A 23,895-nucleotide genomic window follows, 5' to 3' on the forward strand; every position below is an offset into this window, starting at 1 on the left:
ATTATGTTGCATTGCTTTAGACTGGCTTTAAAATCTAGAAAATGATCAATGTATATTTGAGATTAATGTGTTTCATAACATTGAATTTTGTGTCTGCTTAATCTTGTTAACTAGGTAGTTCAATTACCTGATGTCCTTGCTGAATTTTTTATGTTCTTGCATTACCCATAATTGAGATATATATTCATTATCTAAAACAATGGTAGATTTGTCAATGTATCTCCATTTTTGTTTCAATTTTTTGCTTTTAATTTTGAGGATATTTGTCAGGCTAGAATGCTTAGAATTGATATACCTTATTGAACTGAACATTTTTATTCTGTAATGTCCCTCTAAAACAAACTAAACTTTTTTATTTAATGGTTTGCCTGGGAGAAAACCAGAAATATTAATTTTGTTTCACTTAGAATTTTCTGTTCTCTTATTTTCAAACTTCCCTTATCATAATAATTTAGTGTGTCTTCTAAACAATAGATTGTCATTTCTTCTTTTTGAAGAAATGAAAAAATACATTTTTAACTGGTAAGTTTAATCCATTTTATTCATTTTAGTTATTGACATATTTGGAATCATTTTGCCACTTTAATTTTTAAGGTTACTTTCTTCTATATAATTTGTGGTTTTTTAAAAAGATAACTGTATCATTCCCCCAACCAAGATAAGCACAATTTTATGTCTATTCCCTTTTCACCAAAACCCATTATACTCTTATTGTCAAAAATATAAATTTTAATTCATATGTATATATGCACATTCATTTTTTGCTTTGATCTTTGGTTATCTTTTTTCTCTGCAATAAGCTTTATCAAGGCATTCAATCATTCTTGCTTTCCATATTTTCTGCATCCTCTGAATTTATTTGTTCAATAGCACAATAAGTGCTATTGAAATATGTCATTTTGTGGCAACCTTTGAACCTAGTATACTTGAGAAAAATATTAATTATGCCCTCAGTTTGAATGATAAGTATGCCATACTGAAGTGTTTAAATTCCATTTTGAAATAAGGAGATCTATTGAGAAGAAAAGATTTTCCAAGATTCGTACATGAAATATATTTGCATGGCTGGCTTCATGATATTAGCTTTATTGACAGGACTGTATCTTCTGGGTAAAAGAAGCAGCAGGACTGCCCAAGTGTAGCACTGAGAAGCAAGTGCGCCATAATGAAGAGTTTAAAATAAATAGGAGCTTCATTTGAATGTTCGGTTATGACAACAGATCAGCTGGTGGCATTACAGACAGTCTGCCGGCAGGAAGAGGCAGTGACTAAGAGATTAAAACAATTTCCATAGAAAGGAGGCTTTATTGTTGGTGTGGAGCATAAATAACAGGAGACTAAAGTAAAAACACTGTAAAGAAAATGTCTAGCCAATTATTTCAGTTATCCCTAACCTATCCCTCAACAAATTATTTTCTAATGTAGACCCATTATCTCTAAGCCAGAAAGCCATACTTAACTGAACCAATAAATGAATATTATTCTCATAAAAAAATTATTTCACTTTGAAAGTACATCTCAATGTTAAATACACATATACTTTAAAAAAAATTTACTGTATTTTGTCAATAGACAATGTGGTTGATTATTGTGGCCCATTACCAAAACCTCCCTCCCTCCTTCCTCTCCCCCCTCCCTCCCAACAATCTCCTTTCTGTTTACACATATACTTTAAATTTTACAATTTCAACTTTGGGAGATTTTGCCTATAGAAACATTCACTAAAACACCTAAGAAGAAAGATGAATATTACTTCATTATTTTCAATTACAAATAGGAAAAAAAAATAGAATATATTTAGTGATAATGTAATAGTTTTATTAAATGTGATACAGAATATTTAGCCATTTATAAAAGTGAAGACGTTCCACATATATTGACACAGAAAGGTGCTCATAATGTCTTTGCATTTTTTAGAAAGATTTTCAAATTAAAGTAATATATGCATATGATAAGAAAACTTTAACTACAGAAGAATACAAAGTTAAATATAATAATAGACTGATATAATTTAAGCTCAACATGGTGCTTTACATAGCGTTAATTTTCAATGAGAAATATTAAGATGGACCATATAATGAAACATCCCAGTGATGCAAGGATGGTTCAAAATATATGTCAATAAATGTGATACATTGCATCAACAAAATCAAGAACAAAAACTATATAATCATCTAAACAGATGCAGAAAAAGCATTTGACAAAATTCAACATCACTTTATGATAAAGACTCTCAGCAAATTAGGAATAGAAGGAAAGTATCTCAGCACAATAAAAGCATTTACGACAAAACCCACCACCAATATCATTCTGAATGGGAAAAAGCTGAAAGCTTCTCCCTTAAAAACAGGAGCAAGACAAGGATGTCTACTCTCACCACTCCTATTTATTATAGTATTGGAAGTAATTGCCAGAGGAATAAGTCAAGAGAAATAAAGTGCATCCAGGCTGGAAAAGACAAAGTCAAACTGTCCCTATTTGCAGATGGCATGATCCTATCTACACAAAACACCTCAAGACACTACAAAAAACAAAACAAAAACAAATAAACAAACAAACTAACAACTCTTAGAGCTCATAAGCAATTTTAGTAAAGTTGCAGGAAACAAAATTAACTTGCAATAATCAGTAGCGTTCTTATACTCCAATAACAAATTACAATAAGAAGAAATGAAGAAAGCAAGCCCATTTACAATGGTCACCAAAAAAAAAAAAAAAAAGAAGAAGAAAGAAAAAAGAAAAAAAGAAAAAGAAAAGAAATACCTAGGAATCAATTTAACCAAGGAGGAAAAAGATCTGTAGAACAAGAACTGCAAATCACTGCTGAAAGACATTAAAGAGGACACAAAAAGATGGAAAGACATTCCATGCTCTTATATTGGAAGAATTAGCATTGTGAAAATGCTCCTACTACCCAAAGCAATCTATAGAGTCATGTGCAATCCCCATCAAAATGCCAATGACATTCTTCGCAGAAATGGAAAAAATAATCTTAACATTTATATGGAATGGCAAAAAAACCCAAATAGCCAAAGCAATCTTGAGCAATAAATAAATAAAACCAGAGATATAACAATACTTGACTTCAAATTATATTACAGAGCTACTGCAACCAAAGCAATATGGTACTGGCATGAAAATAGACACTCAGACCAGTGGAACAGAATAGAGAACCCAGAAATCAACCCACCTACTTAAAGCCAACTAATCTTTGACAAAGGCAAGAACATACACTGGGGAGAAGACTGCCTCTTTGATAAATGGTGTTGGGAAAACTGGACATCCATATGTGGAGAATCAAACTAGACCCATACTGATGGAGTTGGGATGTGTTGTCCCCTCCAAAACTCATGTGGAAATTTGATCCCCTATGTGGCAGTGTTGGATACTGATTGAGTCATGGGGGCCAATCCCTCATGAATGGATTAATGCTCTACCTGGTGGTGGTGGGCTTGAGTGATTTCTCACTCTATTAGTTCCTAAGAGAGATGATTGTTTAAAAAGACCCTGGCACCTCCTCTCTCTCTCTCGCTTCCTCTAGCCATGTGATCTTCCTGTACCAGCTGGCTGACTGCTGCTTTCTGCCATGAGCAGAAGCAGCCTGAGGCCCATGTCAGATGCAGCTGTCCCAGAATCCTAAGCTAAATAAACCTCTTTTCCTTATAAGTCACTCAGTCTCAGGTATTTCTGTTATAGCAACACAAATGGACTGATACACATACCTCTTGCCATACACCAAAATAAACTCAAAATGAATTGACGACTTAAATATAAGATTTGAAACTATAAAATTCCTAAAAGAAAACATAGTGGAAACACTTCAGGAAGTAGGACTGGGCTAAGGTTTTATGAATAAAACCCTGAAAGCACAGGCAACAACAACAAAATAAACCAATGGGATTATATCAAACTAAAAATCTTCTACACAGCAAAAGAAACAAAAGAGTGAGAAAACAATGTACAGAATGGGAGAAAATATTTACAAACTATGGATCTGACAAAGGATTAATATCCAGAGTATATAAGCAACTAAAACAACTTAACAGTAAAATAGCAAGTAACCCTATTTAAAAATGGGCAAAGGAGCTAAATAGGCATTTCTCAAAGGAATATACATAAATGACCAACAGACACATGAAAAAATAACATCACTAAGCATCAGGGAAATGCAAATCAAAACCACATTGAGATATCATCTCAACCCAGTTAGAGTGGTTATTATCAAAAAGACAGAGAATAACAAGTGGTGGCCAAGATGCAGAGAAAGGTGAAACTGCTACACTGTTGATGCAACTGTAAATTAGTACAGCCATTATGGAAAACAGTATGGAGTTTCCTCAAACAACTATCGATAGAACTGACATAGGATCCAGCAACCCCACTGCTGGGTATATACTCAAAGGAATGAAAATCATCATGTCCATGGAATATCTGCACCCCCATGTTTATCGCAGCTCTATACAATATCCAAGAGTTGGAACCAGTCTAAATGTCCATTGACGGATGACTGGATGAGGAAAACGTAGTATATATACACACAATAGAATACTACTATGCCATAAAAAATAGTGAAATTCTGCCATTCGCAGCAAAATGTTTGAATTTAGAGAAAATTATGTTGAGCCAAATAAGCTAGGTACATAAAGAGAAATACCATATGTCCTCACTCATAAGTGAGAAATTAAAAGTAAAAATAAAAATAAAAACAAAAAAAGAAAGGAAGAAAGATACAACCACCATAATAATTTGCTGAACTTTCAAAAGGAGATAACTGAACTAAGGCCACCAGAGGTGGGAAATTGGGAGAGGGGTTAGTGAGAAGTTAGTAAAGGGTCACAAAAAATGATTACTACATTGTGTCCTGATCTGCACATCACATATTGCACACAGGTATGGATTTTCAATACTTTACCCCATAGATATGTACAATCAATTATGATTCAATAAAAAAAAATGAAAAAAATCAGAAACTCAAAATGGAGTTCTTACATAAAATGTGTGCTAAGGTTCTGATTCCATTCCTCTAGCATGCTGACAAGAAAATAAATAAGTGACTAACAGTGGCTCTGTTAAGCATGGGAAAGTCAGTTCAGTGACGGCGGTCACTGAAAACTGGTGCTTCTTTTGTGCATGCGCTTGAGATTGAAATTTTGGGGGTAGCATATATCAAGGATGAAGTCATCCTCATGAAATGTGTGCTCTGGTACATAAAATTGTCAAATACCAGATTGCCTTAGCAGAATGCAGCTTCAGAAAATGTGTTCTTACATCAAAGACCCAGAAAGAGATCAAATATAAACTCAGAAACATCCTTATTCAAATTTCATTGTAACTTTGGAACTCTTTTCAATAGCAAGAAAATATGCACTATTCAAAAAAAGAAAAATATTCTCCAACTCTATCCATGTTAAAGGCTGGATAGTATTCCTTGTGTGTATAAACCACATTTTCTTTATCCATTTATCCATTGATGGACACTGTGGTCTCTTCCATAACTTGGCTCTTTCAAATAGAGCCACAAAATGAACGCATCCATTAAAAATACTGATTTCAAATTCCTTTGGTAAATACACAGAAGTGAGATTGCCAGATCATATAGTCATTCTCAGTTAGACAGAAAGAGTAAGTTTTTTGGGGTTTGTTTTGAGATCTATTGCATAGCCTGGCGAACATAGTTAACAATAGTTAATAATATACTGTAATAATAATGTACTTCCAAATTGTTAAGAGAGCACACTTTAAATGTTCTTACTATAGAAAATAAGTATTTGAATTGATAAATATGTTAATTAGCTTGATTTAATTATTATTCATTGTGTTAATAACTCATAACATCATTTTGTACCCTATGATTATATATAATTATGAATTGTCAATTTACAATAAAATGTTTTTAAAATCTTATTATTTTGAATTTTTTTTTGTATTTTTGTTTATTAGGCTATAAATCTCTTACACTGCAGGTAGCAATGCATAAAAGGAGTTCACATTGCTTTAAATAATTTAAAATATCAGTTGCTATCTTTTTTATTATTACTGTTAGAGGCAAAATTCTCATAGCCTCGCTCCTTTGTGTTTGAGGTGTTGCATGTAATAATTAAAGGCACAGAAAATATATGGAGGAAAGGAAGAGGTGGTCACTCTTGATATTGGTTATCATTGTATTAGTTTTTTAGGGCTTCTATAACAAATTACCACAAACTTGGTAGCTTAATCCAAGTTATTCTTTGACAGAACCTGAGGATAGATGTCTGAAATCAGTGTCAGCTAAGTCACACTTTCTCACAAGTCTCCAGGGGGATAAACACTTTTTCCTAGTCTCTTCCAACTTCTGATGACTCCTGGTGTTGCTTAACTTGTGGCAACATAACTCCAATATCTGTCTCCTTCTTTAAATGACTTTTTTTCCTGTGTCTCACTCTCAAATATTCCTCTTCTTTTTTTTACAAAGGCATCAGTCACTGGATTTACGACCTACCCTTAACTCACATAATCTCATCTCTAGAGCCTCAACTTATTACATTTGCAAAGACCAAATTTTCAAATAAGGTCACATTGGGAGGTACCAGGCATTGGGACTTGGACATACCTTATTGGGGACACAATTCAAGCTACTAGATCATTTAACAAATAAAAGAAAGTTTTTCTAAAATCCAGAAAATTCAGTCTTTGCTTACAAAGTTTTTCTTCTGCCCTGTATGTATATCACACATACCAGGGAGAGAAATTTTTGAAGCAAAGTTTCAAATTTCAAGTTGTCCCATAAACTTCTTTAGGTTTCTTTTCTAGATCTAGAATGACCAGGTCCATAATATGTAAGAATTTTACATAGGCAAATTAGTAAGAATTTTAATGCATGTTTGCAAAAATCCTCCAATAACATCATATAAAACACATCAGTAGTATGGAAGAGTACACATTTCATAATCAGCAATATTTTATATCATCATCTCTTAATATTGACCAATTTAAAATTTTATAATTGTAGTTCACTTATTGCTTTCTCAAGGAAATAAATAGCTTTTCATTAATATCATGGATGTTCATAATCTTCAGTAATAGTAAATATGTTAAAATTTAAATAATCAGAATTTTGTATTATAAACATATACATGCAACATTTATTGACTTTCTTAAATCATTTTTGTTGATTATTAAATGCCATATAAAATTGTAACTAATGACACCTAAATAGCTATTAATGTGACTTATATGAGAGATATGTATCTGTATCTGTTAATATATTCTTACAAAAATAGCTTTTTCCCCCCCAGGAGTTTTATTCTTATTACCAAAAAATCGTAAGATATAGAGAGATGATAAATTTTTTAAAAAGAGAGTCAAGAAGTTATTACATTGAAATGAACAAAAAGGAGTTTAGCCATTGTGATATTTTTCTGTACATGTTTTTGTCTGTGTCTATGCATATTTATAATTTTAAAATATTTCCAAAATTAACTAATATTTACAGTTTTGTAAAACTATCTATTTAAAATTTTCATTAATTTAGGCGTTTCAAAGTAATATCCTATTGTTCAAAATATTCAGTTAATTACTTGTTGGTAACTCATTTAGACATAACTTTTTTTTTTTTTTTTAAAGATGACCGGTAAGAGGATCTTAACCCTAGACTTGGTGTTGTCAGCACCACGCTCTCCCAAGTGAGCCACAGGCTGGCCCTAGATATAAAAATGTTAAACAAAGGAAGCCTATTTCTAAAATAACTTATGAAGCCTGATACTGCTAAACATTCTTTATTCAAATAAGTCATTATTTGAGTCCAGGTATCTTTTTGACCAATTTGAATTTGATCAAATTGATTTCAACAAAATTATGTGCTTTTTGTTGGAACCAGCCCAAATGCCCATCATCAGATGAGTGGATATGGAAAATGTGGTACATCTACACAATGGAATACTACTCAGCTATAAAAACGAATGAAATACTGCCATTTGCAACCACATGGATGGACCTCGAGAGAATTATATTAAGTGAAACAAGTCAGGCACAGAAAGAGAAATACCACATGTTCTCACTGATTAGTGGGAGCTAAAAATTAATATATAAATTCACACACACACACACACACACACACACACACACACACAATCACACACACACACACACACACACACACACACACACACACACACAAAACCGGGGCGGGGAGGAAGAAGATATAACAACCACAATTACTTGAAGTTGTTACGACAAGCAAACAGAAAGGACATTGTTGGGGGGGGGAGGGAGAAGGGAGGGAGGTTTTGGTGATAGGGAGCAATAATCAGCCAAAATGTATATCGACAAAATAAAATTTAAAAAAAAAAATTATGTGCTTTTTTTTTTTTTTTTTTCTCCTACTCACTGCCTATTTAGTCTCCCTAAATTTAAAATTAAATCAGCCAGGAGTACCAGATATTTGAGCCCTACTCTTTCACTCTTTTTCTCAAACCACCCACAATAATCACTGACATGTTAATCTTTGATTCTAAAGACTGTAGACATTGATCAGGAACGAAGGGATTTAAATTGCCATGATGAAATGCAGATGATATAAAATCCTAGATCACAGTGAAGAAAGAGCAGAAATTATGAAAGAAGGGAAGGATGTGTATTCAAATGTCATATTAAAATATTGTCAGATGTTGAGGCTGGAATGAGAGTACGGGGAAGGATCCCAGAAACTCAGACATGAATTTGTCCTGTGGGTGTATAAAAACCAGTGCCCAGAAAAACCAGCACTAGGGATGGGCGTTTGAAGTGGGTTATTCATGGAAATTAGTAAGAGAGTTAATCCAATCAATGGTGAAGGTATATCCTTCCGCTCTTCAGGTATTGACTGGATACTCCAAAAACCTAATCAGGGTGAGCCTTTAGGTAGCCTAATATAAAAGAGTTCTAAATGCAAGGTTTGTTCTCTTCAGAGGCCCTTGAATTTGGTTGAACTGTGGAAACCTGAGAAAGTTACAGCTGCCGTCCAGACAGCCCAGAGTACGTAGAACTCCTGTCAATTGGGTAGATTTTCTTGCAAGCACTGATCAGAACAATTATACATCGTTCAGGCGAGTACAGAATTCTGAGAAGAAGAATTCATGTGTCTTTCCCTTAATTTTTTTTAACCAAACTGTCAGAAGCCTAGTTAATAAAAATCATGTAATTGTTTTCAGTTTACTCTTGAGCTATAGAATTTTGGTCTCTATCATTGTTTTGAAATTAATGATTTTTTTCCCCTTTATTTTACGTTCCTCGTATATACAAATTGTGAAATTCTGGAGGGGAAGGCCTAGCTATCTGTGGTTTTATTTTTGGCATGGGGCCTAAAATTAATTGTAAAATATTGTAGAATGTGAAAGGTGCTCTCATTTAGAACTTCAGGCTTCATTCTTGGTCTTTAAAGTGCCCAGTAACAATCCAGAAATTATTGATAGATGTGGAAAGGTGGCATTGCGGACCACACTTATGTACCAGAATTGAGAGGATTTTCTGCTGAATGATTCCTACACTGGTCTAGAAGTAGTAATCCTGATAACCTACTGTCATTTATTTTAAAAACACAATATATTAGACTTCCAAATGTGGATGACCTTTGAAAAGTACGTCTGACATGATTGTGGAGTATGTTGATCTGTTCTCAACAATGGTTACCCTTTACATTAAGGTTATTTAAATGCAAGAGTATTGAAAAAAAGGTTGTGTTCTAACCAAGATTGATGCAATACTAATCAATTATTTTGTACCAGGGTAGATGTTGTGAGGTTTTTAAATAAAATAAAATAAAGTATTGAAAGTGACTAGTTTGGGGCTGACCGGTTAGTTCAGTTGATTAGAGAGTGGTGTTGATAACACGAGGGCCCAGATTTCAATCCCTGTACTGCTCTGTCACCGTAATAAAATAATAATAATAGTAATAAAAAGTAACTCATTTTGCTCACTAATTTTGGTGAATGGTTTTTGGTTTTTTTTAAATTTTGGGGGTGTCTAATTTTAGACTGTCTGTGTATAGTCATTTTTCTCACATTCTGCCCACAGGTAATAAGAAGAGTATGTCTATGTATAAGTGCAGAAGACAAAATGCATGAAACACAGAGAACGGTTTCCTCCTGTCATCTCACACAGCACCTGCATATTTCTCCACAATGGTGATTTTTGGTTGATATTTTATTTGTTGGTGTATGTGAGCTTCTGATGAGAGAGAGATTGTTTTCTTCATCTTCACATGCCTGACAAAACAGTCCCAATTATACTGTATATAATGCTAAATAATATACTTGTTCTGATATTTCTTAATACAGAAAAGTGTTTATTGACTTTAAAAGGAGTGAGGAATTTAGTTATTTAACTCCTTAAACTCTCTCACACACACACACATACACACACACACACACACACACACACACACACACACTGTTTTCCTTTCTCTTATTTTCCCAAAAAACTTACATCATGAGTTTTGGTTTAATTATTCTATCAATTATTGTTTCTCTGTAAAATGAAATCACAGCTAAGCCATAAGATGTACTGTTATTATATTTCTTTTTTATTAATTTTTCCAATTTTCGCTAAACCTGCCACCTCATCCTCAAACTCTCTGTACTAAAAATCTCTTCTCAGGATTTACATGCCCACCAGCTGATCCCTCCTGTTCATCTAGAGGTTGTTTTTTCCCTTTCAGGTTTGTGAGTGGAAACAGCTTCCCCCTATTTTTAGACTTGAGAGCCTTACCTTGATGGTTCTCCTAACCTTGGTGACAGCATTATTAGTAGTCCCTTCATTACATTATCTTGAACCACCTGAGTCTGTTTTCTGATTTTTTCTAACTCATAATTTTACAATCTCCTGTTGTTAATCAAATTTCTCACTTTTGTATTTCTAATATTATTGTGAAGTTTTTATTTTTGTTATGGTATTTTTAATTTACAAAATCTATTTTGCTCTCTGAATGTTCTTTTAAACAGTCTTCTGTTATTATTATTATTATTATTAAACTATTCTACAACTTTGGAAAGTTATATAAATTCTTAGATTTTCTATTTTCATCATCTCTGTAATAGAATAATAGTAGTAAACCCACTTCATGGAGTTGTGAGGAGAAAAATGAGATAGTAATTGTAAAACACTTGTGTATTATTTACATAGGGCTGCAATAATGAATTATCACAAATTGAGTAGCCTACAAGAGTAATTTATTCTTTCACAGTTCTGAAGGCCGGAAGTTGAAAAGCAAGGGTTAGCAGGGTTGGTTCCCTCTGGAGGCTCCGAGGGAAACTCCAGCCAGTGCCTCTCTCCTGCTTCAGGTGGCTGCTGCCAACCTGTGCCTTTCATTGTCTTGTGGCGGCATAACTCCACTGTGCCTCTGTTTCCACATGGTCTTCTCTGTGCCTTTGTCTCAAACCTTCCTCTTCTTTCTCTTATAAGAACACGAGGTATTGGATATAGGTCCCATTAAATCAAGAATGATTTCATCTGGAAATCATCAAGTTAATTACATCTGCAAAAACCCTATTTCTAAAAGGTCACATTCTCAGGTATCAGGGTTGGGACTTAGACATACACTTTAGGGAGACACTAGTCAACTGAGGAAAATTTGGAAAAATGCCTGGCTCGTAAAAGAGCCACATAACAAAAACATAACTCTATTTTCATTTCCATTGCTCTATACACATCATCATAACTTTTAGAATTGGAAAAATAGCAATTCTTCTTTTTTAGATTCATATTTCAAATATTATGCATCTGTTTTCCAATGTCAATTTATATAATTTACCTTTTTTTTGAGTTAGAATACATCTTATATTTATTTATTTATTATTTTTGGTAATCCTCGCTTAAAAATACTGCTGTTGGAAGTTTATGACAATTTCTTTTATCTAAATTATTTGAAAGTAAGTTGTGACCATAAATACAATGTATGGAATTATTTATTCATTCCTTTTTCTACTTTTTTATATGAATGTTACTTTTACTTATTACTGTCTTTCTGTTCTGTTAGTTTGTTTTTACTTTTAGTTTTCTGACATTGATGAAATAGGACTTTTTCTGATATTTGAAATTAATAAGTCAATAATTTTTAGTTTACTTTCATTTTGATCCTCCACTCTTGATTTATTTCAATTTTTTTTGCAAGACTTAATTATTTTTATTTATGTCTTCATTCATTAAGAAGAATTTTCCAAAAACATTTTTTACATTATGGGCTATGACTTATCCCCTATTCTATCTCAGATACGAACTTTAATTATTCTTTTAATCTTTTAGAATGTTTTTTTAAGTAATAAAAAATTACTAATTCCTGGGATGGTGGTTATCGCTTCCCAACCTTGCAGGAGAGAACAACACTGAAGGAAATCACTGAGAGATCACACACGGTCCCAACATCCCCTGCCACTACAGAAGGAGGAAAGTCATTCCCCTGAAAAAGAGTTGCTCTCCAGTCTTCCTTAATCCAAGAGGAGTTGGGAGGAGGAGTACACAGGGGACCATCACATGATAATGGGGCCGTGGTGGGTGTATGCTGGACCCTTAGCTGGCTCTTCAAACAGTGGAGAAGAAACAGATCCACATCTTGTCTGGGGGTGGAGTTCTGGTTGCCAGGCTCATTTCTTACCCTTGATGAGGCTGTCACCTCCCCAGGTGAAACTTTCATCCTGTGAGTTCAGCATGACCTTGTCAGCAGTGAGATAGGTGTGATTCTGTGATGTGGCGATCGTCTTGGAGATGTTCTGGGCTGTCTGGATCTTAAGAAGATCGATGTAGCCAGTGTTCTTGCTCAGTGCTTCTCCAAGCATTTTGGCGGCCTCAGCCTCTCCCTCGGCCTGCACGATCTTCTGCTGCTGTTCTTGCTTTGCTTTTTCTACAAAGAACTGGGCCCACCGGGCCTCCTGCTGGGCCACGTGTTTGGCTTCTACAACAGCTGTGTACTCTCGGCTAAAGCCTAGCTCGGTGATGGCTACATCATCCAGGATAAGGCTGAAGTCCTTGGCCCTCTCGGTCAGCTCCCATAGGATCAACAGGGATACCTGGGCACGTTGGGTGATCAGCTGTGAGGCATTGAACTTGGCCACCACACTCTTGAGCATTTCATTGACAATGGACAGCAACGCTCGCTCCTGGTAGTCTAGCCCTGAGCGCTGGTACATGCTGGGAAGCTCCTGGACACTGAGCCCAGACAGCATTTGCAGAGAGATGTTCACCATCTGCAGGTCTTTGGAGCCTGTAGGGGAGGAGATTTTCCTGGGTCTGGCCCGAATGTCCTAGATAATGGGGTACTAGAACCAGGAAATCCTAAAGTGAAGGCCCTCGGCCAGGATGGTGTCCTGCTGCAAGCACCAATCCCATTAAAGATGGCTCTGTGCCCGCCTTTCGTGGTGAACACGGATTCGCGGTCACTACAGACCGCAGCGCCTGCCCATGCCCCGGGACCCGGCGGGCAGCCGTCCCTATAAGTCCTTCACGGTCTGGGCCATGTCTGATCCTGAGGCGGCCGCACAGCGCCAGAGGACAGGAGCAGGGTGTCGGCCCGCCTCTGCACCACTCCAGGTTACGGATCTCACATTTCACACGAGGGTGCGGCCAGTGGTGCTCGCGGGAGCTCTTTTAGAATATTTTAATCTATTATTTTCAGACACATGTATTAGTTATGTGATATTATTGTAATTAGGATCTTCAATCTTCCAGTAAATTTTTAGACGGCGTTCAAAACCTTTTAGACTCACTGAGAATTAAAAATAGTTCTCAAATCATCTTCTCTGATATTAAGAAGCTCATTCTCAGAAATTCCCCTTTCTTTTGAAGTCTGAAGTTTTCTTTGCCATCTCGTGCATTCTTTTTCTGAAGGTGCATGTTATATTTCTCTTGCTCCTGTGTCATTCACAAAATATATGGTATTATCTAATGTTTTATGCACTGTATTTGTATGCAAATTGGCATATGTGAGCCTTAGCTTAGAATAGGATATTCTGAAAAGACTATTAAAAGGGTCATGAGAATTTGGGAAGTGATCTGAGAAACATGCACAGAGATGTTACACTAGAAGAAAAATTTGATTAGAAAATAATAGCCGACAGATTTGTCCCATGTTCAAGTTCTTGTAAGTGCCAAGCATATGGGAGGGATTTTCTAGAGGAGGTAAAACTTCTCCTAAGACTTAAATGTGAGGAAGAATTAACCAGGTAGAATTGGAAACCTTTTATAATACTCATTAATTTTTTTCTAGAAAGGAGAAGCAGTATGGTTCACCAGAAAGCATTCATTCCAAAAAACTTTATCAATCAGTCATTTACTACAGATTTATGTGCCACCCATAAAGAGACCACAGGTGATGCATATGGTGAGGAGATCATTAACTTGTCTCATTCTAGTTCCAGCTCCTCATTTGCAACTTTAGTTGTGGGTATCTGGTCTGCAATTAGCAAGTGGCCATTATCAGGGCACTACGAAGTGAATATTCTTTCCCTTTTAGTCATTCTGTTTTCATTTTAATGTTTTGCTCTCAGTCTCCAGGGCTTTACTGTTATCTGAAGTTTCTTGACTGAGTGGCCTGGTGTTTTTCTTCAGTTCGCTTGAAGATAGGCTCTGGTGAAATTTGGCAAAAGGCAGACTGGAGTAGGGGGTTTTGGTGTATATTTTCAACATTTCAAATGTAGCATATGAAAGGAAAATATAAATTTCTATTTAGAAGTAGGCGATTCTTCATTTACTGTATATTGTTAATGGTAAATTAATGATAGAATGAGTATATTACAAGTGGGGTGTAATTTTTCTCATTCATACCATAAAAAGTGAGTAATGTTTTTTTCTCTTTCTCCTCAGAAACATAGAATCACACATACTGCAGAAATTCCAGAAATAAATCATCTGCCGAATCTTGAGAGTGAAGTTTGAGCTCCTGCTGAGATATCTGAAGGACTAGGATTTAATAAGCAACCCGAAGACCGAGAAATGGTACTGCACAGAGGACAAGACTGCTGGTCCAATGAAGACATCCTGAGGCTACTGGAATCCATGGAGAATAATCTCCTGTCCAATAACAGTCATTTGTTTAAAACAACCCTATCACATCAAGACTGGGAAAAAGTAGCTTTTAAAGATTTTTCTGGAGAAATGTGTAAGCTCAAGTGGTTAGAGTTTTCTGTTAACTTGAAGTTCCATGCTTTGAAAGAATTAGTCCTGGAAGCTAAGGAGCACATTAAAAATACCTACAAAAGCAAAAACTGCAAGAAACATCCAGACTTCCCAAAGAAGCCCCTAACTGCATATAACCGCTTTGTCAAGGAGAACTGGCCTCAGTACTCAAAGGAACCCTGAGCCGACCAACCGGGAGCTGAACAAGTTGCTGTCTGAGAAGTACAAGGTGCTCCCAAAGCAGATAAAGCAGAAATATGAGGATTTCCAAAAGGGGAAGCAAGAGTTTGAGGAAAAACTGGCTCAGTTCGGAAAAGACCACCCTGATCTAGTTGAGGACTCCAAGAAATCCGGTGTCCCCAAGAGGAGCCATATCAAAACCCAACAGAAGTTTCAGAGAAATGTGAAAGAAGTGAGGTCTCCTCCAGAAACTGATGAATTTTCCAAGAAGATGAAATTCCATGGAGAGCCCAGGAAGCCCCCTATGAATGGATACCACAAGTTTCACCAAGATTCATGGTCGAGTAGGGAGCTGCAACATTTGACCCTGAGAGAGCAGATGGTGGAGATTGGCAGACACTGGCAGCACATCCCACGGGGCCTGAAGGAACATTACAGCAGCCAGGCTGAGGAGCTGCAGAAACAGTACAAGGTGGACCTGGATCTCTGGCTCAAGAGTCTGTCTCCCGAGGAATATGCTGCGTACAAAGAGGCAACCTATACTAAGTGTAAGAACAGGCCCACGACAGGAGGCCCAAACCCCAAGTTTAGACGAACAGATCTGCAGTCCTTACCAGCAAAGAGTCTTCAGGAAGGACTTGGAAAGGAGCAGGGACTGGAGGTTCAAGGGACAGAATCAACAGAGAATTTTCAAGTCAATTATCATCCCTCATGGGGATCAGAAGAGAATGAGAAGGAAGACGGGGATGAGGACGATGGCAGTGGAGATGAAGATGAAGAGGATGAATCTGAGGGCAGTGGCTCCAGCTCATCTTCCTCAGGGGACTCCTCAGATTCAGACTCCACCTGAGCTTTGTTCATACACTAAGGGTTGAACAGGGAACTTTCCAGCAAAAGTTCAGGGCATCCGTGTCAAGGGGAGAGAACTCTTCTGCTCCTTTTTACTTCCTTGCTTCATTCCTTCCCTCTTCTCTTCCTCAGTATAACATAGGACAAGGTGGGAAGAAGGCAACTTGGAGCAATACTCTCTATATCGGGTCCATAAACCTGGGAGGTGAGAACCTACATGGAGAATGAATATAACTATGAGTCAGTTGCCCCCCGCCCCATCCCTCCAATACCACCCCTGGAGGAACTTTATGCAGTTAAGGCTCTCAGAATAAACAAAGAGATGCTTGGGCTGTGGGGGACACCCTGGATTAGACTGAATATTACTGAAGTGAGAAATTTTAGTTTGCTCATTTTTATCCTGCCAGAGGTGGTAGGGGTCACCCATGAGTCTGTGACCCGTCCCTTCTTTGTGGACTGTCCCTCAGGGCTCTGCACTAAATCCAGAGTGGGGAGTATTTGATTAGAGGTAAGGTAGGTGCCTTAAGAAAATTGTCATACACCTGGTATCTCTCTCTCCACTTCTTGAAGTCAGTAGTCGGCCATTCCCACACCTGGAAGTGGGCAGAGTCATAGAAGCAGCAATACTTTTATATGTATGTTTTAGTGCTCAATGAGACAGTTCTTACTAATCAAAAAAATGTAAAGTAAAAAAACCCAAAAAACCTTACATATAACGTTTAAGTGAGGTTCTGCATAGGAGCAATGCATCATGGCTTTAGGCACTGGTTCTAAGTGAAGTTTGCATTTATTCTGGGCAGAAGCTCCAAATCCTTCCTGCTTCTACAGATGTAAATAAATGTCATCTTTAGCATTCAGGATAAACAGAGAGATACATAGAAATGTACAGATGTAGATAGATAGTACAATATTCTGTTACAGTATCTGGTCTGTCTGAATTCATGCACCAGTATCATTGATTTAGTTATTTTGGTTTTCCTGTATGTTTGAAAATCTACTGAAGGCTACTGCATTCTCATGAGACTTTTCTGTCTGAAAATGCCTAGCTATTGTTATATTTTTTTCTCAAGAATATTAGCATTACATGAGTAGTTGTATCCTTTTGATATGAACACCATTAAGGATTGAGTGTTTATTTTGCTCCTACATATTTTATTGAGCTATGATTTATAGGAGTTTTCCTAGGTAAACAATAAGTTTTGGAAAATAATAGCAATATTCACAATTTTTATACCTCTATTTCTTTCTCTTTCTAAATGTGTCAAATGGAATATCCAGAACTATGTTAGCTAATAACAGTGATATGTTCGTGTCTTGCTTCTGACTTTGAAGCTGATGCTTATAGGATTTGTAACCATGGAAATGAGGCTGACATATGCATTTGAAAAAAATTACAGCATATTAAGAAGATGCCTATTTATTTATATTATTAATTGGCTTTAAGAGTCATATTTGTATATTATTTTTTATCAAATCCCTGTTACCATATATCAATGTAATTTTTCCTTTGTATGTTAGTTAGGGTTCTCCAGAGAAACAGAAAGAACACAGAGGAAGAGAGAGAGAGATTTATTATGAACAATTGGCTCACAAAGTTATGGGATTGAGAAGTTCCATAATCTGGTGTCTGCCACCTGGATACCTGAGAAAGTTATTAGTGTAATTTGGTATGAGTCTGAAGGCCTGAGAACTAGCGGACTGATAGTATAAATCTCAGTCCAAGGGCAGGAGAAAATAAGATGAAATGTTCCAGCTGAAGCAGTGAGGCAGGAAAGAAAGAGGCAAACTCTTATCCTCTGCATTTTGTTCTGTATAGGCCCTCAAAAGGTTGTATGATTTACAACTCTGTTGGGGAGGACAATCTACTGAGTCCACCAATTCAAACTAACACATGAAATTAACCATCACACTTAGTTATGTTAATAGAAAGAATAACTGAGCTAAAGAATTACCTAATACTGAGCCCTTGTCACTTTTCAGAAATAAACGTATGTGGCTATGCTGTATTGAAAATATGACTAAAGTTTATGCAATTCCTTCAACCATTCTTATGCCAGATATGTTATACTTGTGCAGCGCTTCTGAATATATTTAGAAAATTTGTTACCCCTAAGTTTTCACATTGCGTAGTCTAGGTTTGCATTGTTCATTTTCCTCCAGACTAATAAGACTTTAGAGGTACAGGAAACAGAACACTATATATTTAAAGTCCAAGGAATTCTCTCACTTTCTTCCCTAGAAAATTGAAAGAAAACGTAGATGGGGGAAAGCAACTAAAGGGGGAAATCAGTCACATTACTGTTCTAGACACACAGAATAAATTGGGTTAATATTTACTCTCTTTAACGTTGCAGAAAATTGGAGAAAAATTGAATGGTAAATATAGAAGGGGTTAACTACATTCTGTAATGTGCATGGTATCATGAGAGACCAGAGCAAGGGTGGGTATTCCTTCTTAACTTGATGCTTGAGCTGAATATTCGAGGAGCTAATATGTCGAAGAGGAGAAATGAGATTTTCAGGTTAATTACTTTACGTATTTTTCACACTCATTAACTAGCTCTCACTCATCAGACTTTCCCTTTTTTTTTCTTGTATCATAAATTCCTGGTTTTCCAACATGGCCTTCTCAGTTTCCTTTGCTGCTTTCTCTTTCATGAGGATCTGCTTATTCTCATCTTAGTCTATGCTCCTTTCCAGCATGAACTCATTATGTTCTGTGCTTTTATCTATCAATCTTATTAGAGATAATAAGTCCCAAATTGATATAAAGTCCAAACATATCCTCAAAAGTTTGGGTCGCAAAGTGATATCTCATTGACATTTTCATCACAATTTTGCTCTGGAACAACAGTCTAGAAATGTCAGAAATTCAGTATTCATCTTACTTCCAAACATCTTACTTCCTTCCTTAAACATGCTCTCCTTTGGCAATGATCCCTCCAATCACCCAATTGCTCCTGTCTTTTTTATTTTACATTCATTGATGTTCCCTTGTTTCCTCCCCACCATCCCAGTGAAGGTGATCGACCCTCTCAACACACGATCATAAATGTGAGCCCCAAAAGGGATGACATGGGACCTTCCAAGCTCTAGTAAAATTTTAATAAATTTTCTTGATAATTAAGTTTTTATTAGCTTTGCTGGTGGCTAAACACAAAATAAGGAGAGAAGTTACATTAATGAAGGAGAAAATATAATTTAACAATTGACAGTTTAGAAATATTTAACAATTAAGAGAAAAAAATTTAATTTAACATATAAAGGTCTTTGAAAGTTTTATCCTAGCTCTGTGTATATGTGTATATATATATATATATATATATATATAAAATTATATCCATATTATGTATTTTATGAATATATATAGAGCAGACTCTTAAATATGTTTCCATGTTTTATTTTGTTACAACAATTTCTTATTAAAGCCTATTTTCAGTTTTTACCTAATAAACAGAAAAGGAACTAATGAACAAGGCAGTTTGGGCTCAAAAAAGGGCTAACATTTTTATTACCTTTAGAGTTTTATAGGCAGTTTCAGTGGTATGTTAAGTGTAAATATAGCTTTTTTTATAGCTTCTGGGGATTTAGCTATTTTTATATGAAGTCTAGTTGGCTGATGTGTTGAATTTATTTGAAAAACATTGTTGCAGGTTATGTCCTTTGTTTCCCTCCATTATATTAAATTTGCAAAACTAGCTTTAAAGACCTGATTCTTTTTACCTCAAGATCTGAAGATATCATGGTCACATTTGCCACTAGGAGGTAGTGAGTCCTGTAGCCCAGACTAGGTAGTGAGATGTACAGATTCAACTGGGGCTCTGCTTATGATTTTAAATAATGCATTTTTAAGTTAACTTTGCATCTACCTACTGTTTTCTAAGTCTTCTCCTCACTCGGTGGGATACAAAGATGAAAGTCTCAATTCTTCACTTGATGACACTCATAGTAAAAGGCAGTGTAACTTGAACAAAAAAACACAAATACTGAAATTGGAAAGATAGCATTAGTTAAAATAATTATCTCTTATGTGTTTTCTTATCTACATATTCATGTATTTAGAATAAAATTACAGCTAGATTTTATATAAATGAAGATTAGACTTAATGGTTATAAGTGTCTAACAGCAGATTCACAAAAAATGTGAGGTTGATTTCTATCTCCCTTTTTTTCTCAATTTCATCCATCACCCATATTTCCCCTTTACTTAATATCAAGAAAAGCAACCTTTAGGTGATATATATTATATAACAAGTTGAATTACATTAACACAAATGAAAATACAATTAATGATTTTTTTTTTTTTTTTTTTTTTTTGCAGTCCACATGCCACAAAGACTACAATCTGCTAGAATTTGGTCTCAATTTTGACCTAAACTATCAATTCAAATTTTTTTTTTCAATAGTGCTGTTGTAGTATATATTTGTACATGCTAATGGTGGGAGACCCTCAGCTACAATGTCAATTGATAGAAATGCAGTACATTTTTAAAAATGTAAAAACTTTTCTGAAAGGCCACTAAAGCAGCATTTGTTTTTTGATAAAAATAGTGATCAGTAGAAGAGGTTTTAGAAGTGATGTCCAGACAGAGGGAATAGAATACCCCAAAATTAAAGTAAAGAAGCATGTGATGCCTTTGGAGAAATACTTCTATTATTTATTTGTCCTGGTCCTCTCTTACACGTAACTCATAGAAACTGCTAAAAGCATTAAAAACATTGAGATCTGGGTCAGAGGCAATTTTTGTTTATATATGTCTAAAAGTTACACTCGAGAATTCTGGAAAGTAGAAAGGTGCAGTATGTTTTAGAGTACTCCCAAATATATAAATAAAAAGAAAGATAAATTAGAATAACAATCAAAACCCATGAACACTATCTACAACAAAACTGAGTAACAAAGTACCCCCAAACCCCAAAACACAAGCAGGCATAGACAAACTGGGGACAACTACAAGATCCACGAGGTCTAAGAATCCATCCAGGATAAAGCAGAGGGAGAGAACAGAATATTTAGTGGATTTGTGAACCCCAAAATTTAGCAGCAAGGATTCATTGGAAAGTGTGGAAGGCCAAATTATAAACAGCTGCAGAAACTGGGTAGGGTGGGGGTTTGCATAAGGTGTGCAGGGACTGGGACCATATGGATTTTACAATTCTCATGCAATACTAGCCCAAAAGCCTTTCCAGGATTCAGCTCCACACTGAGGAGAATATACTGAAGTAAAATGTGTATTAAGCGAGGCCAGGACAATAAGATCAAAGGAAGAGAAGATCCCATAACATAAGTGGTGAGAAAAGCAGAACCAGCAGAACACAGAAAGTAAGGGAACGTATTATTGTACACCTTATGAAATCAACAGGCGATCTCTAGAGCCAGGAAAAGCTATCACGGCCAATCCTTAGCTTAGACAGGAAGAATAAATACTTTTTGCTTCATATTTAAGGAGAGTCTGGGGGGAAGAAACTACCTTTCCAAAAACAAAAGACCTTAGTGACTGTTCAGAAAGTGACCTCTAGAATTCCTAGAACGTTAGTGTTGGGGCTTCAGTGAGCCTGCCGCCTGCATCCCCAACCCTGAGAGAAGTGCCTCTGAGGGGTTCTCTCTAGCAAACTGTTCTGCAGATCCACAGCTCCTCAGTCTCATAGCATTCCCCTCACTGGCTCCAGCTCCAACAGCCTGGTCACCTCAAGCTCTTCCTGACGGTCAATTGCTGCAGTGTTTCCTGATCCTCGCCTCAAACCTCCACTCTTTGTTTCTCCAAGATTCTAAGAGGTTTTTGTTTGTTTGTTTGTTTGTTTTTTGCCTGTCCTTGTTCAATAATACCTTGTCCAATAATTCATTTTATTCATATATGTGTATATGTATGTATCTACCTATACCTATACTTATATGTATCTATGTATCTATCTGTATATACACATGCATATGAGAGAGACAGAGATGTGCACATCTGGAGGGCACAGCCTCCCTAATTGTAGGCAGCTGCCACCTCCAGCTCTCACAGGCTGATTCCTTTTCTGCATGACACAATATCAATATGGAAACTACAAGGGGACTTCAGTATCTCATATGTAAATTCAAGTGGAAGTCTTCGGTTTTAGGAAATAAGTCATCCATCCTTGGGAGATGAAGGTTGGGAGTATGCACAAAAAGGGTTGAGGATTGATCTTAACTACTTATTATCAGTGGAGCAGTCGAAGTGAGGGGATATTTGAGGTGGTTGTCTTTCTCTGGTTGGAGTCCTTCCCTTTTTCTGTCATGTTAATAATGGTGGGGAATTTTGGCTACTGGGAACAGTTTCTATATGAAGTGGATAAATCATGAGCACTAAAGCTCTTGGGGATGAGGCGGGAGGAGCTGCAGGGACTGCAAGGAGGGACTGTGATGTCTTCAGGGATGAGACAGTCTCCTTCTGTGTTGTCCACAGCTCCAGGATAAAAAGAGAACTCTTTCTTCACTCTGCACACCTCCATTATATCTATGAAAAGGAGGTGGGTGGGTTAAAAATTAGTGATCTGAAAAGACTGTGTAATTTTCCCAAAGGTCAATTGAACCACCACAGAGACCTACACAAGAAGCTGCAGGACTCCTCCCTATACTCAAGGAGTCCCACTGTCCCCAGTGTCTGGGCTTCCCATTTAATCAGGGAAGTGCAAAGCCGGCAGTGGAGCTCACAGACTCCCTGAAACTTGCCTGGGTGAGAAAACAGCCTGCAGGGTCATGGTCCCTAAATCAGTGCTCCTTCCCCTAATACACAAAGATTTGAACTTGGCTGTAGATTTGGGCCAGGAAGGAACATGAACCACCACCTCCTCCTGTCCCAGGGCACCCAAGAAGGCAGCAGTGCCCAGGAGTCCACAGGGACTGAACCAAATGTTGTCCTTGAGGGCTCTCTGGTGCTAGTTCTCCCTAATGACTGGGATATGGGGATGTGATACTGGGGGGTGGGGGACAAGGAGTGTATACATCAGGCTGTTTGGGGGTGCACAAAATGAAAAAGGGGAAAGCAAAGGCCTGTGTAGTGGCCAAGAGGGGAGAGGACCATGGCTCACATCTCAGGAGTTTGGGAGAAAATGAGGGATTAAAAAAAAACAGGAGCCCTAGAGCAAATGAGCTAGAGTGAGAGTGGGAGGAATTTGGGGAATAAAGAGGGGTCTCCAGCATTTCCCACCTCGGGGAGACCTGCACTGGTTCACTGCAACTTTCACAGCCAGAGGCAGTATAGAGGGTTAGAAATTTTAATTCTCATTTGATTTTTAAAATCAGTTTTTTAGGTAATGCATGTATGGGGCAAAAGCCCCCAGCTAGCTGAGCAACAGCCCTTCTAATCAACTCTAATCACTGTTTAAATATGGGATTGTATACTTTGAAGATTTTACAGCTAATAGGTGGTTGACATACTGATTCTGTTAGGAGATTTTAAAGAATTGCTATAGGGAAAAATATGAAAAAATGTTTGCCAAAGGCAAGTTTTTTGTTGGTGGAAACTTTAGAGACAATTGTACTTAGATTTAAATGATATTACTAGTTTCTATTGCTTAAGCTACACTTAACCATAGATAATTTTTGTCACATTGCCCATGTATTTGTGTCCTTTTGAAATGATTGAATCAACTGAGTTTTCTTGTGAAACTTCCTTGTCTTTACAATAAAAAACAGAAGCTAACTTTGAATCATGTCTGTACCCAGTCTTCCCCTTCTAACAGAGGAGTTGCTGAGGTGCAGTCCCTTCGGGCTTCTCA

The 23,895-nt window shown here is 36.6% G+C and overlaps 2 protein-coding genes and 2 pseudogenes across 2 annotated transcripts; 2 read left to right on the forward strand and 2 right to left on the reverse strand.

Annotated features, from left to right (window-relative positions):
• Positions 1 to 12,572: 12,572 nt before the first annotated feature.
• LOC134374799 (prohibitin-2-like) lies at positions 12,573 to 13,463 on the reverse strand (annotated as a pseudogene).
• On the reverse strand, positions 12,594 to 13,193 carry LOC134376237 (prohibitin-2-like). Its single transcript, XM_063094856.1, has one exon. The coding sequence runs from the start codon at positions 13,191 to 13,193 to the stop codon at positions 12,594 to 12,596; it is 600 nt and encodes a 199-aa protein (XP_062950926.1).
• LOC134376238 (upstream-binding factor 1-like protein 1) lies at positions 13,408 to 16,150 on the forward strand. The gene is made up of 2 exons (XM_063094858.1): positions 13,408 to 13,508; positions 15,271 to 16,150. Exons 1-2 carry the CDS (start codon positions 13,408 to 13,410, stop codon positions 16,148 to 16,150), a joined length of 981 nt encoding a protein of 326 aa, XP_062950928.1.
• LOC134374986 (upstream-binding factor 1-like protein 1) lies at positions 14,938 to 16,150 on the forward strand (annotated as a pseudogene).
• Positions 16,151 to 23,895: the final 7,745 nt, after the last annotated feature.

The sequence above is a fragment of the Cynocephalus volans genome, chromosome 4 (genome assembly GCF_027409185.1).
Source record: "Cynocephalus volans isolate mCynVol1 chromosome 4, mCynVol1.pri, whole genome shotgun sequence".
NCBI classification, from domain to species: domain Eukaryota; kingdom Metazoa; phylum Chordata; class Mammalia; order Dermoptera; family Cynocephalidae; genus Cynocephalus; species Cynocephalus volans.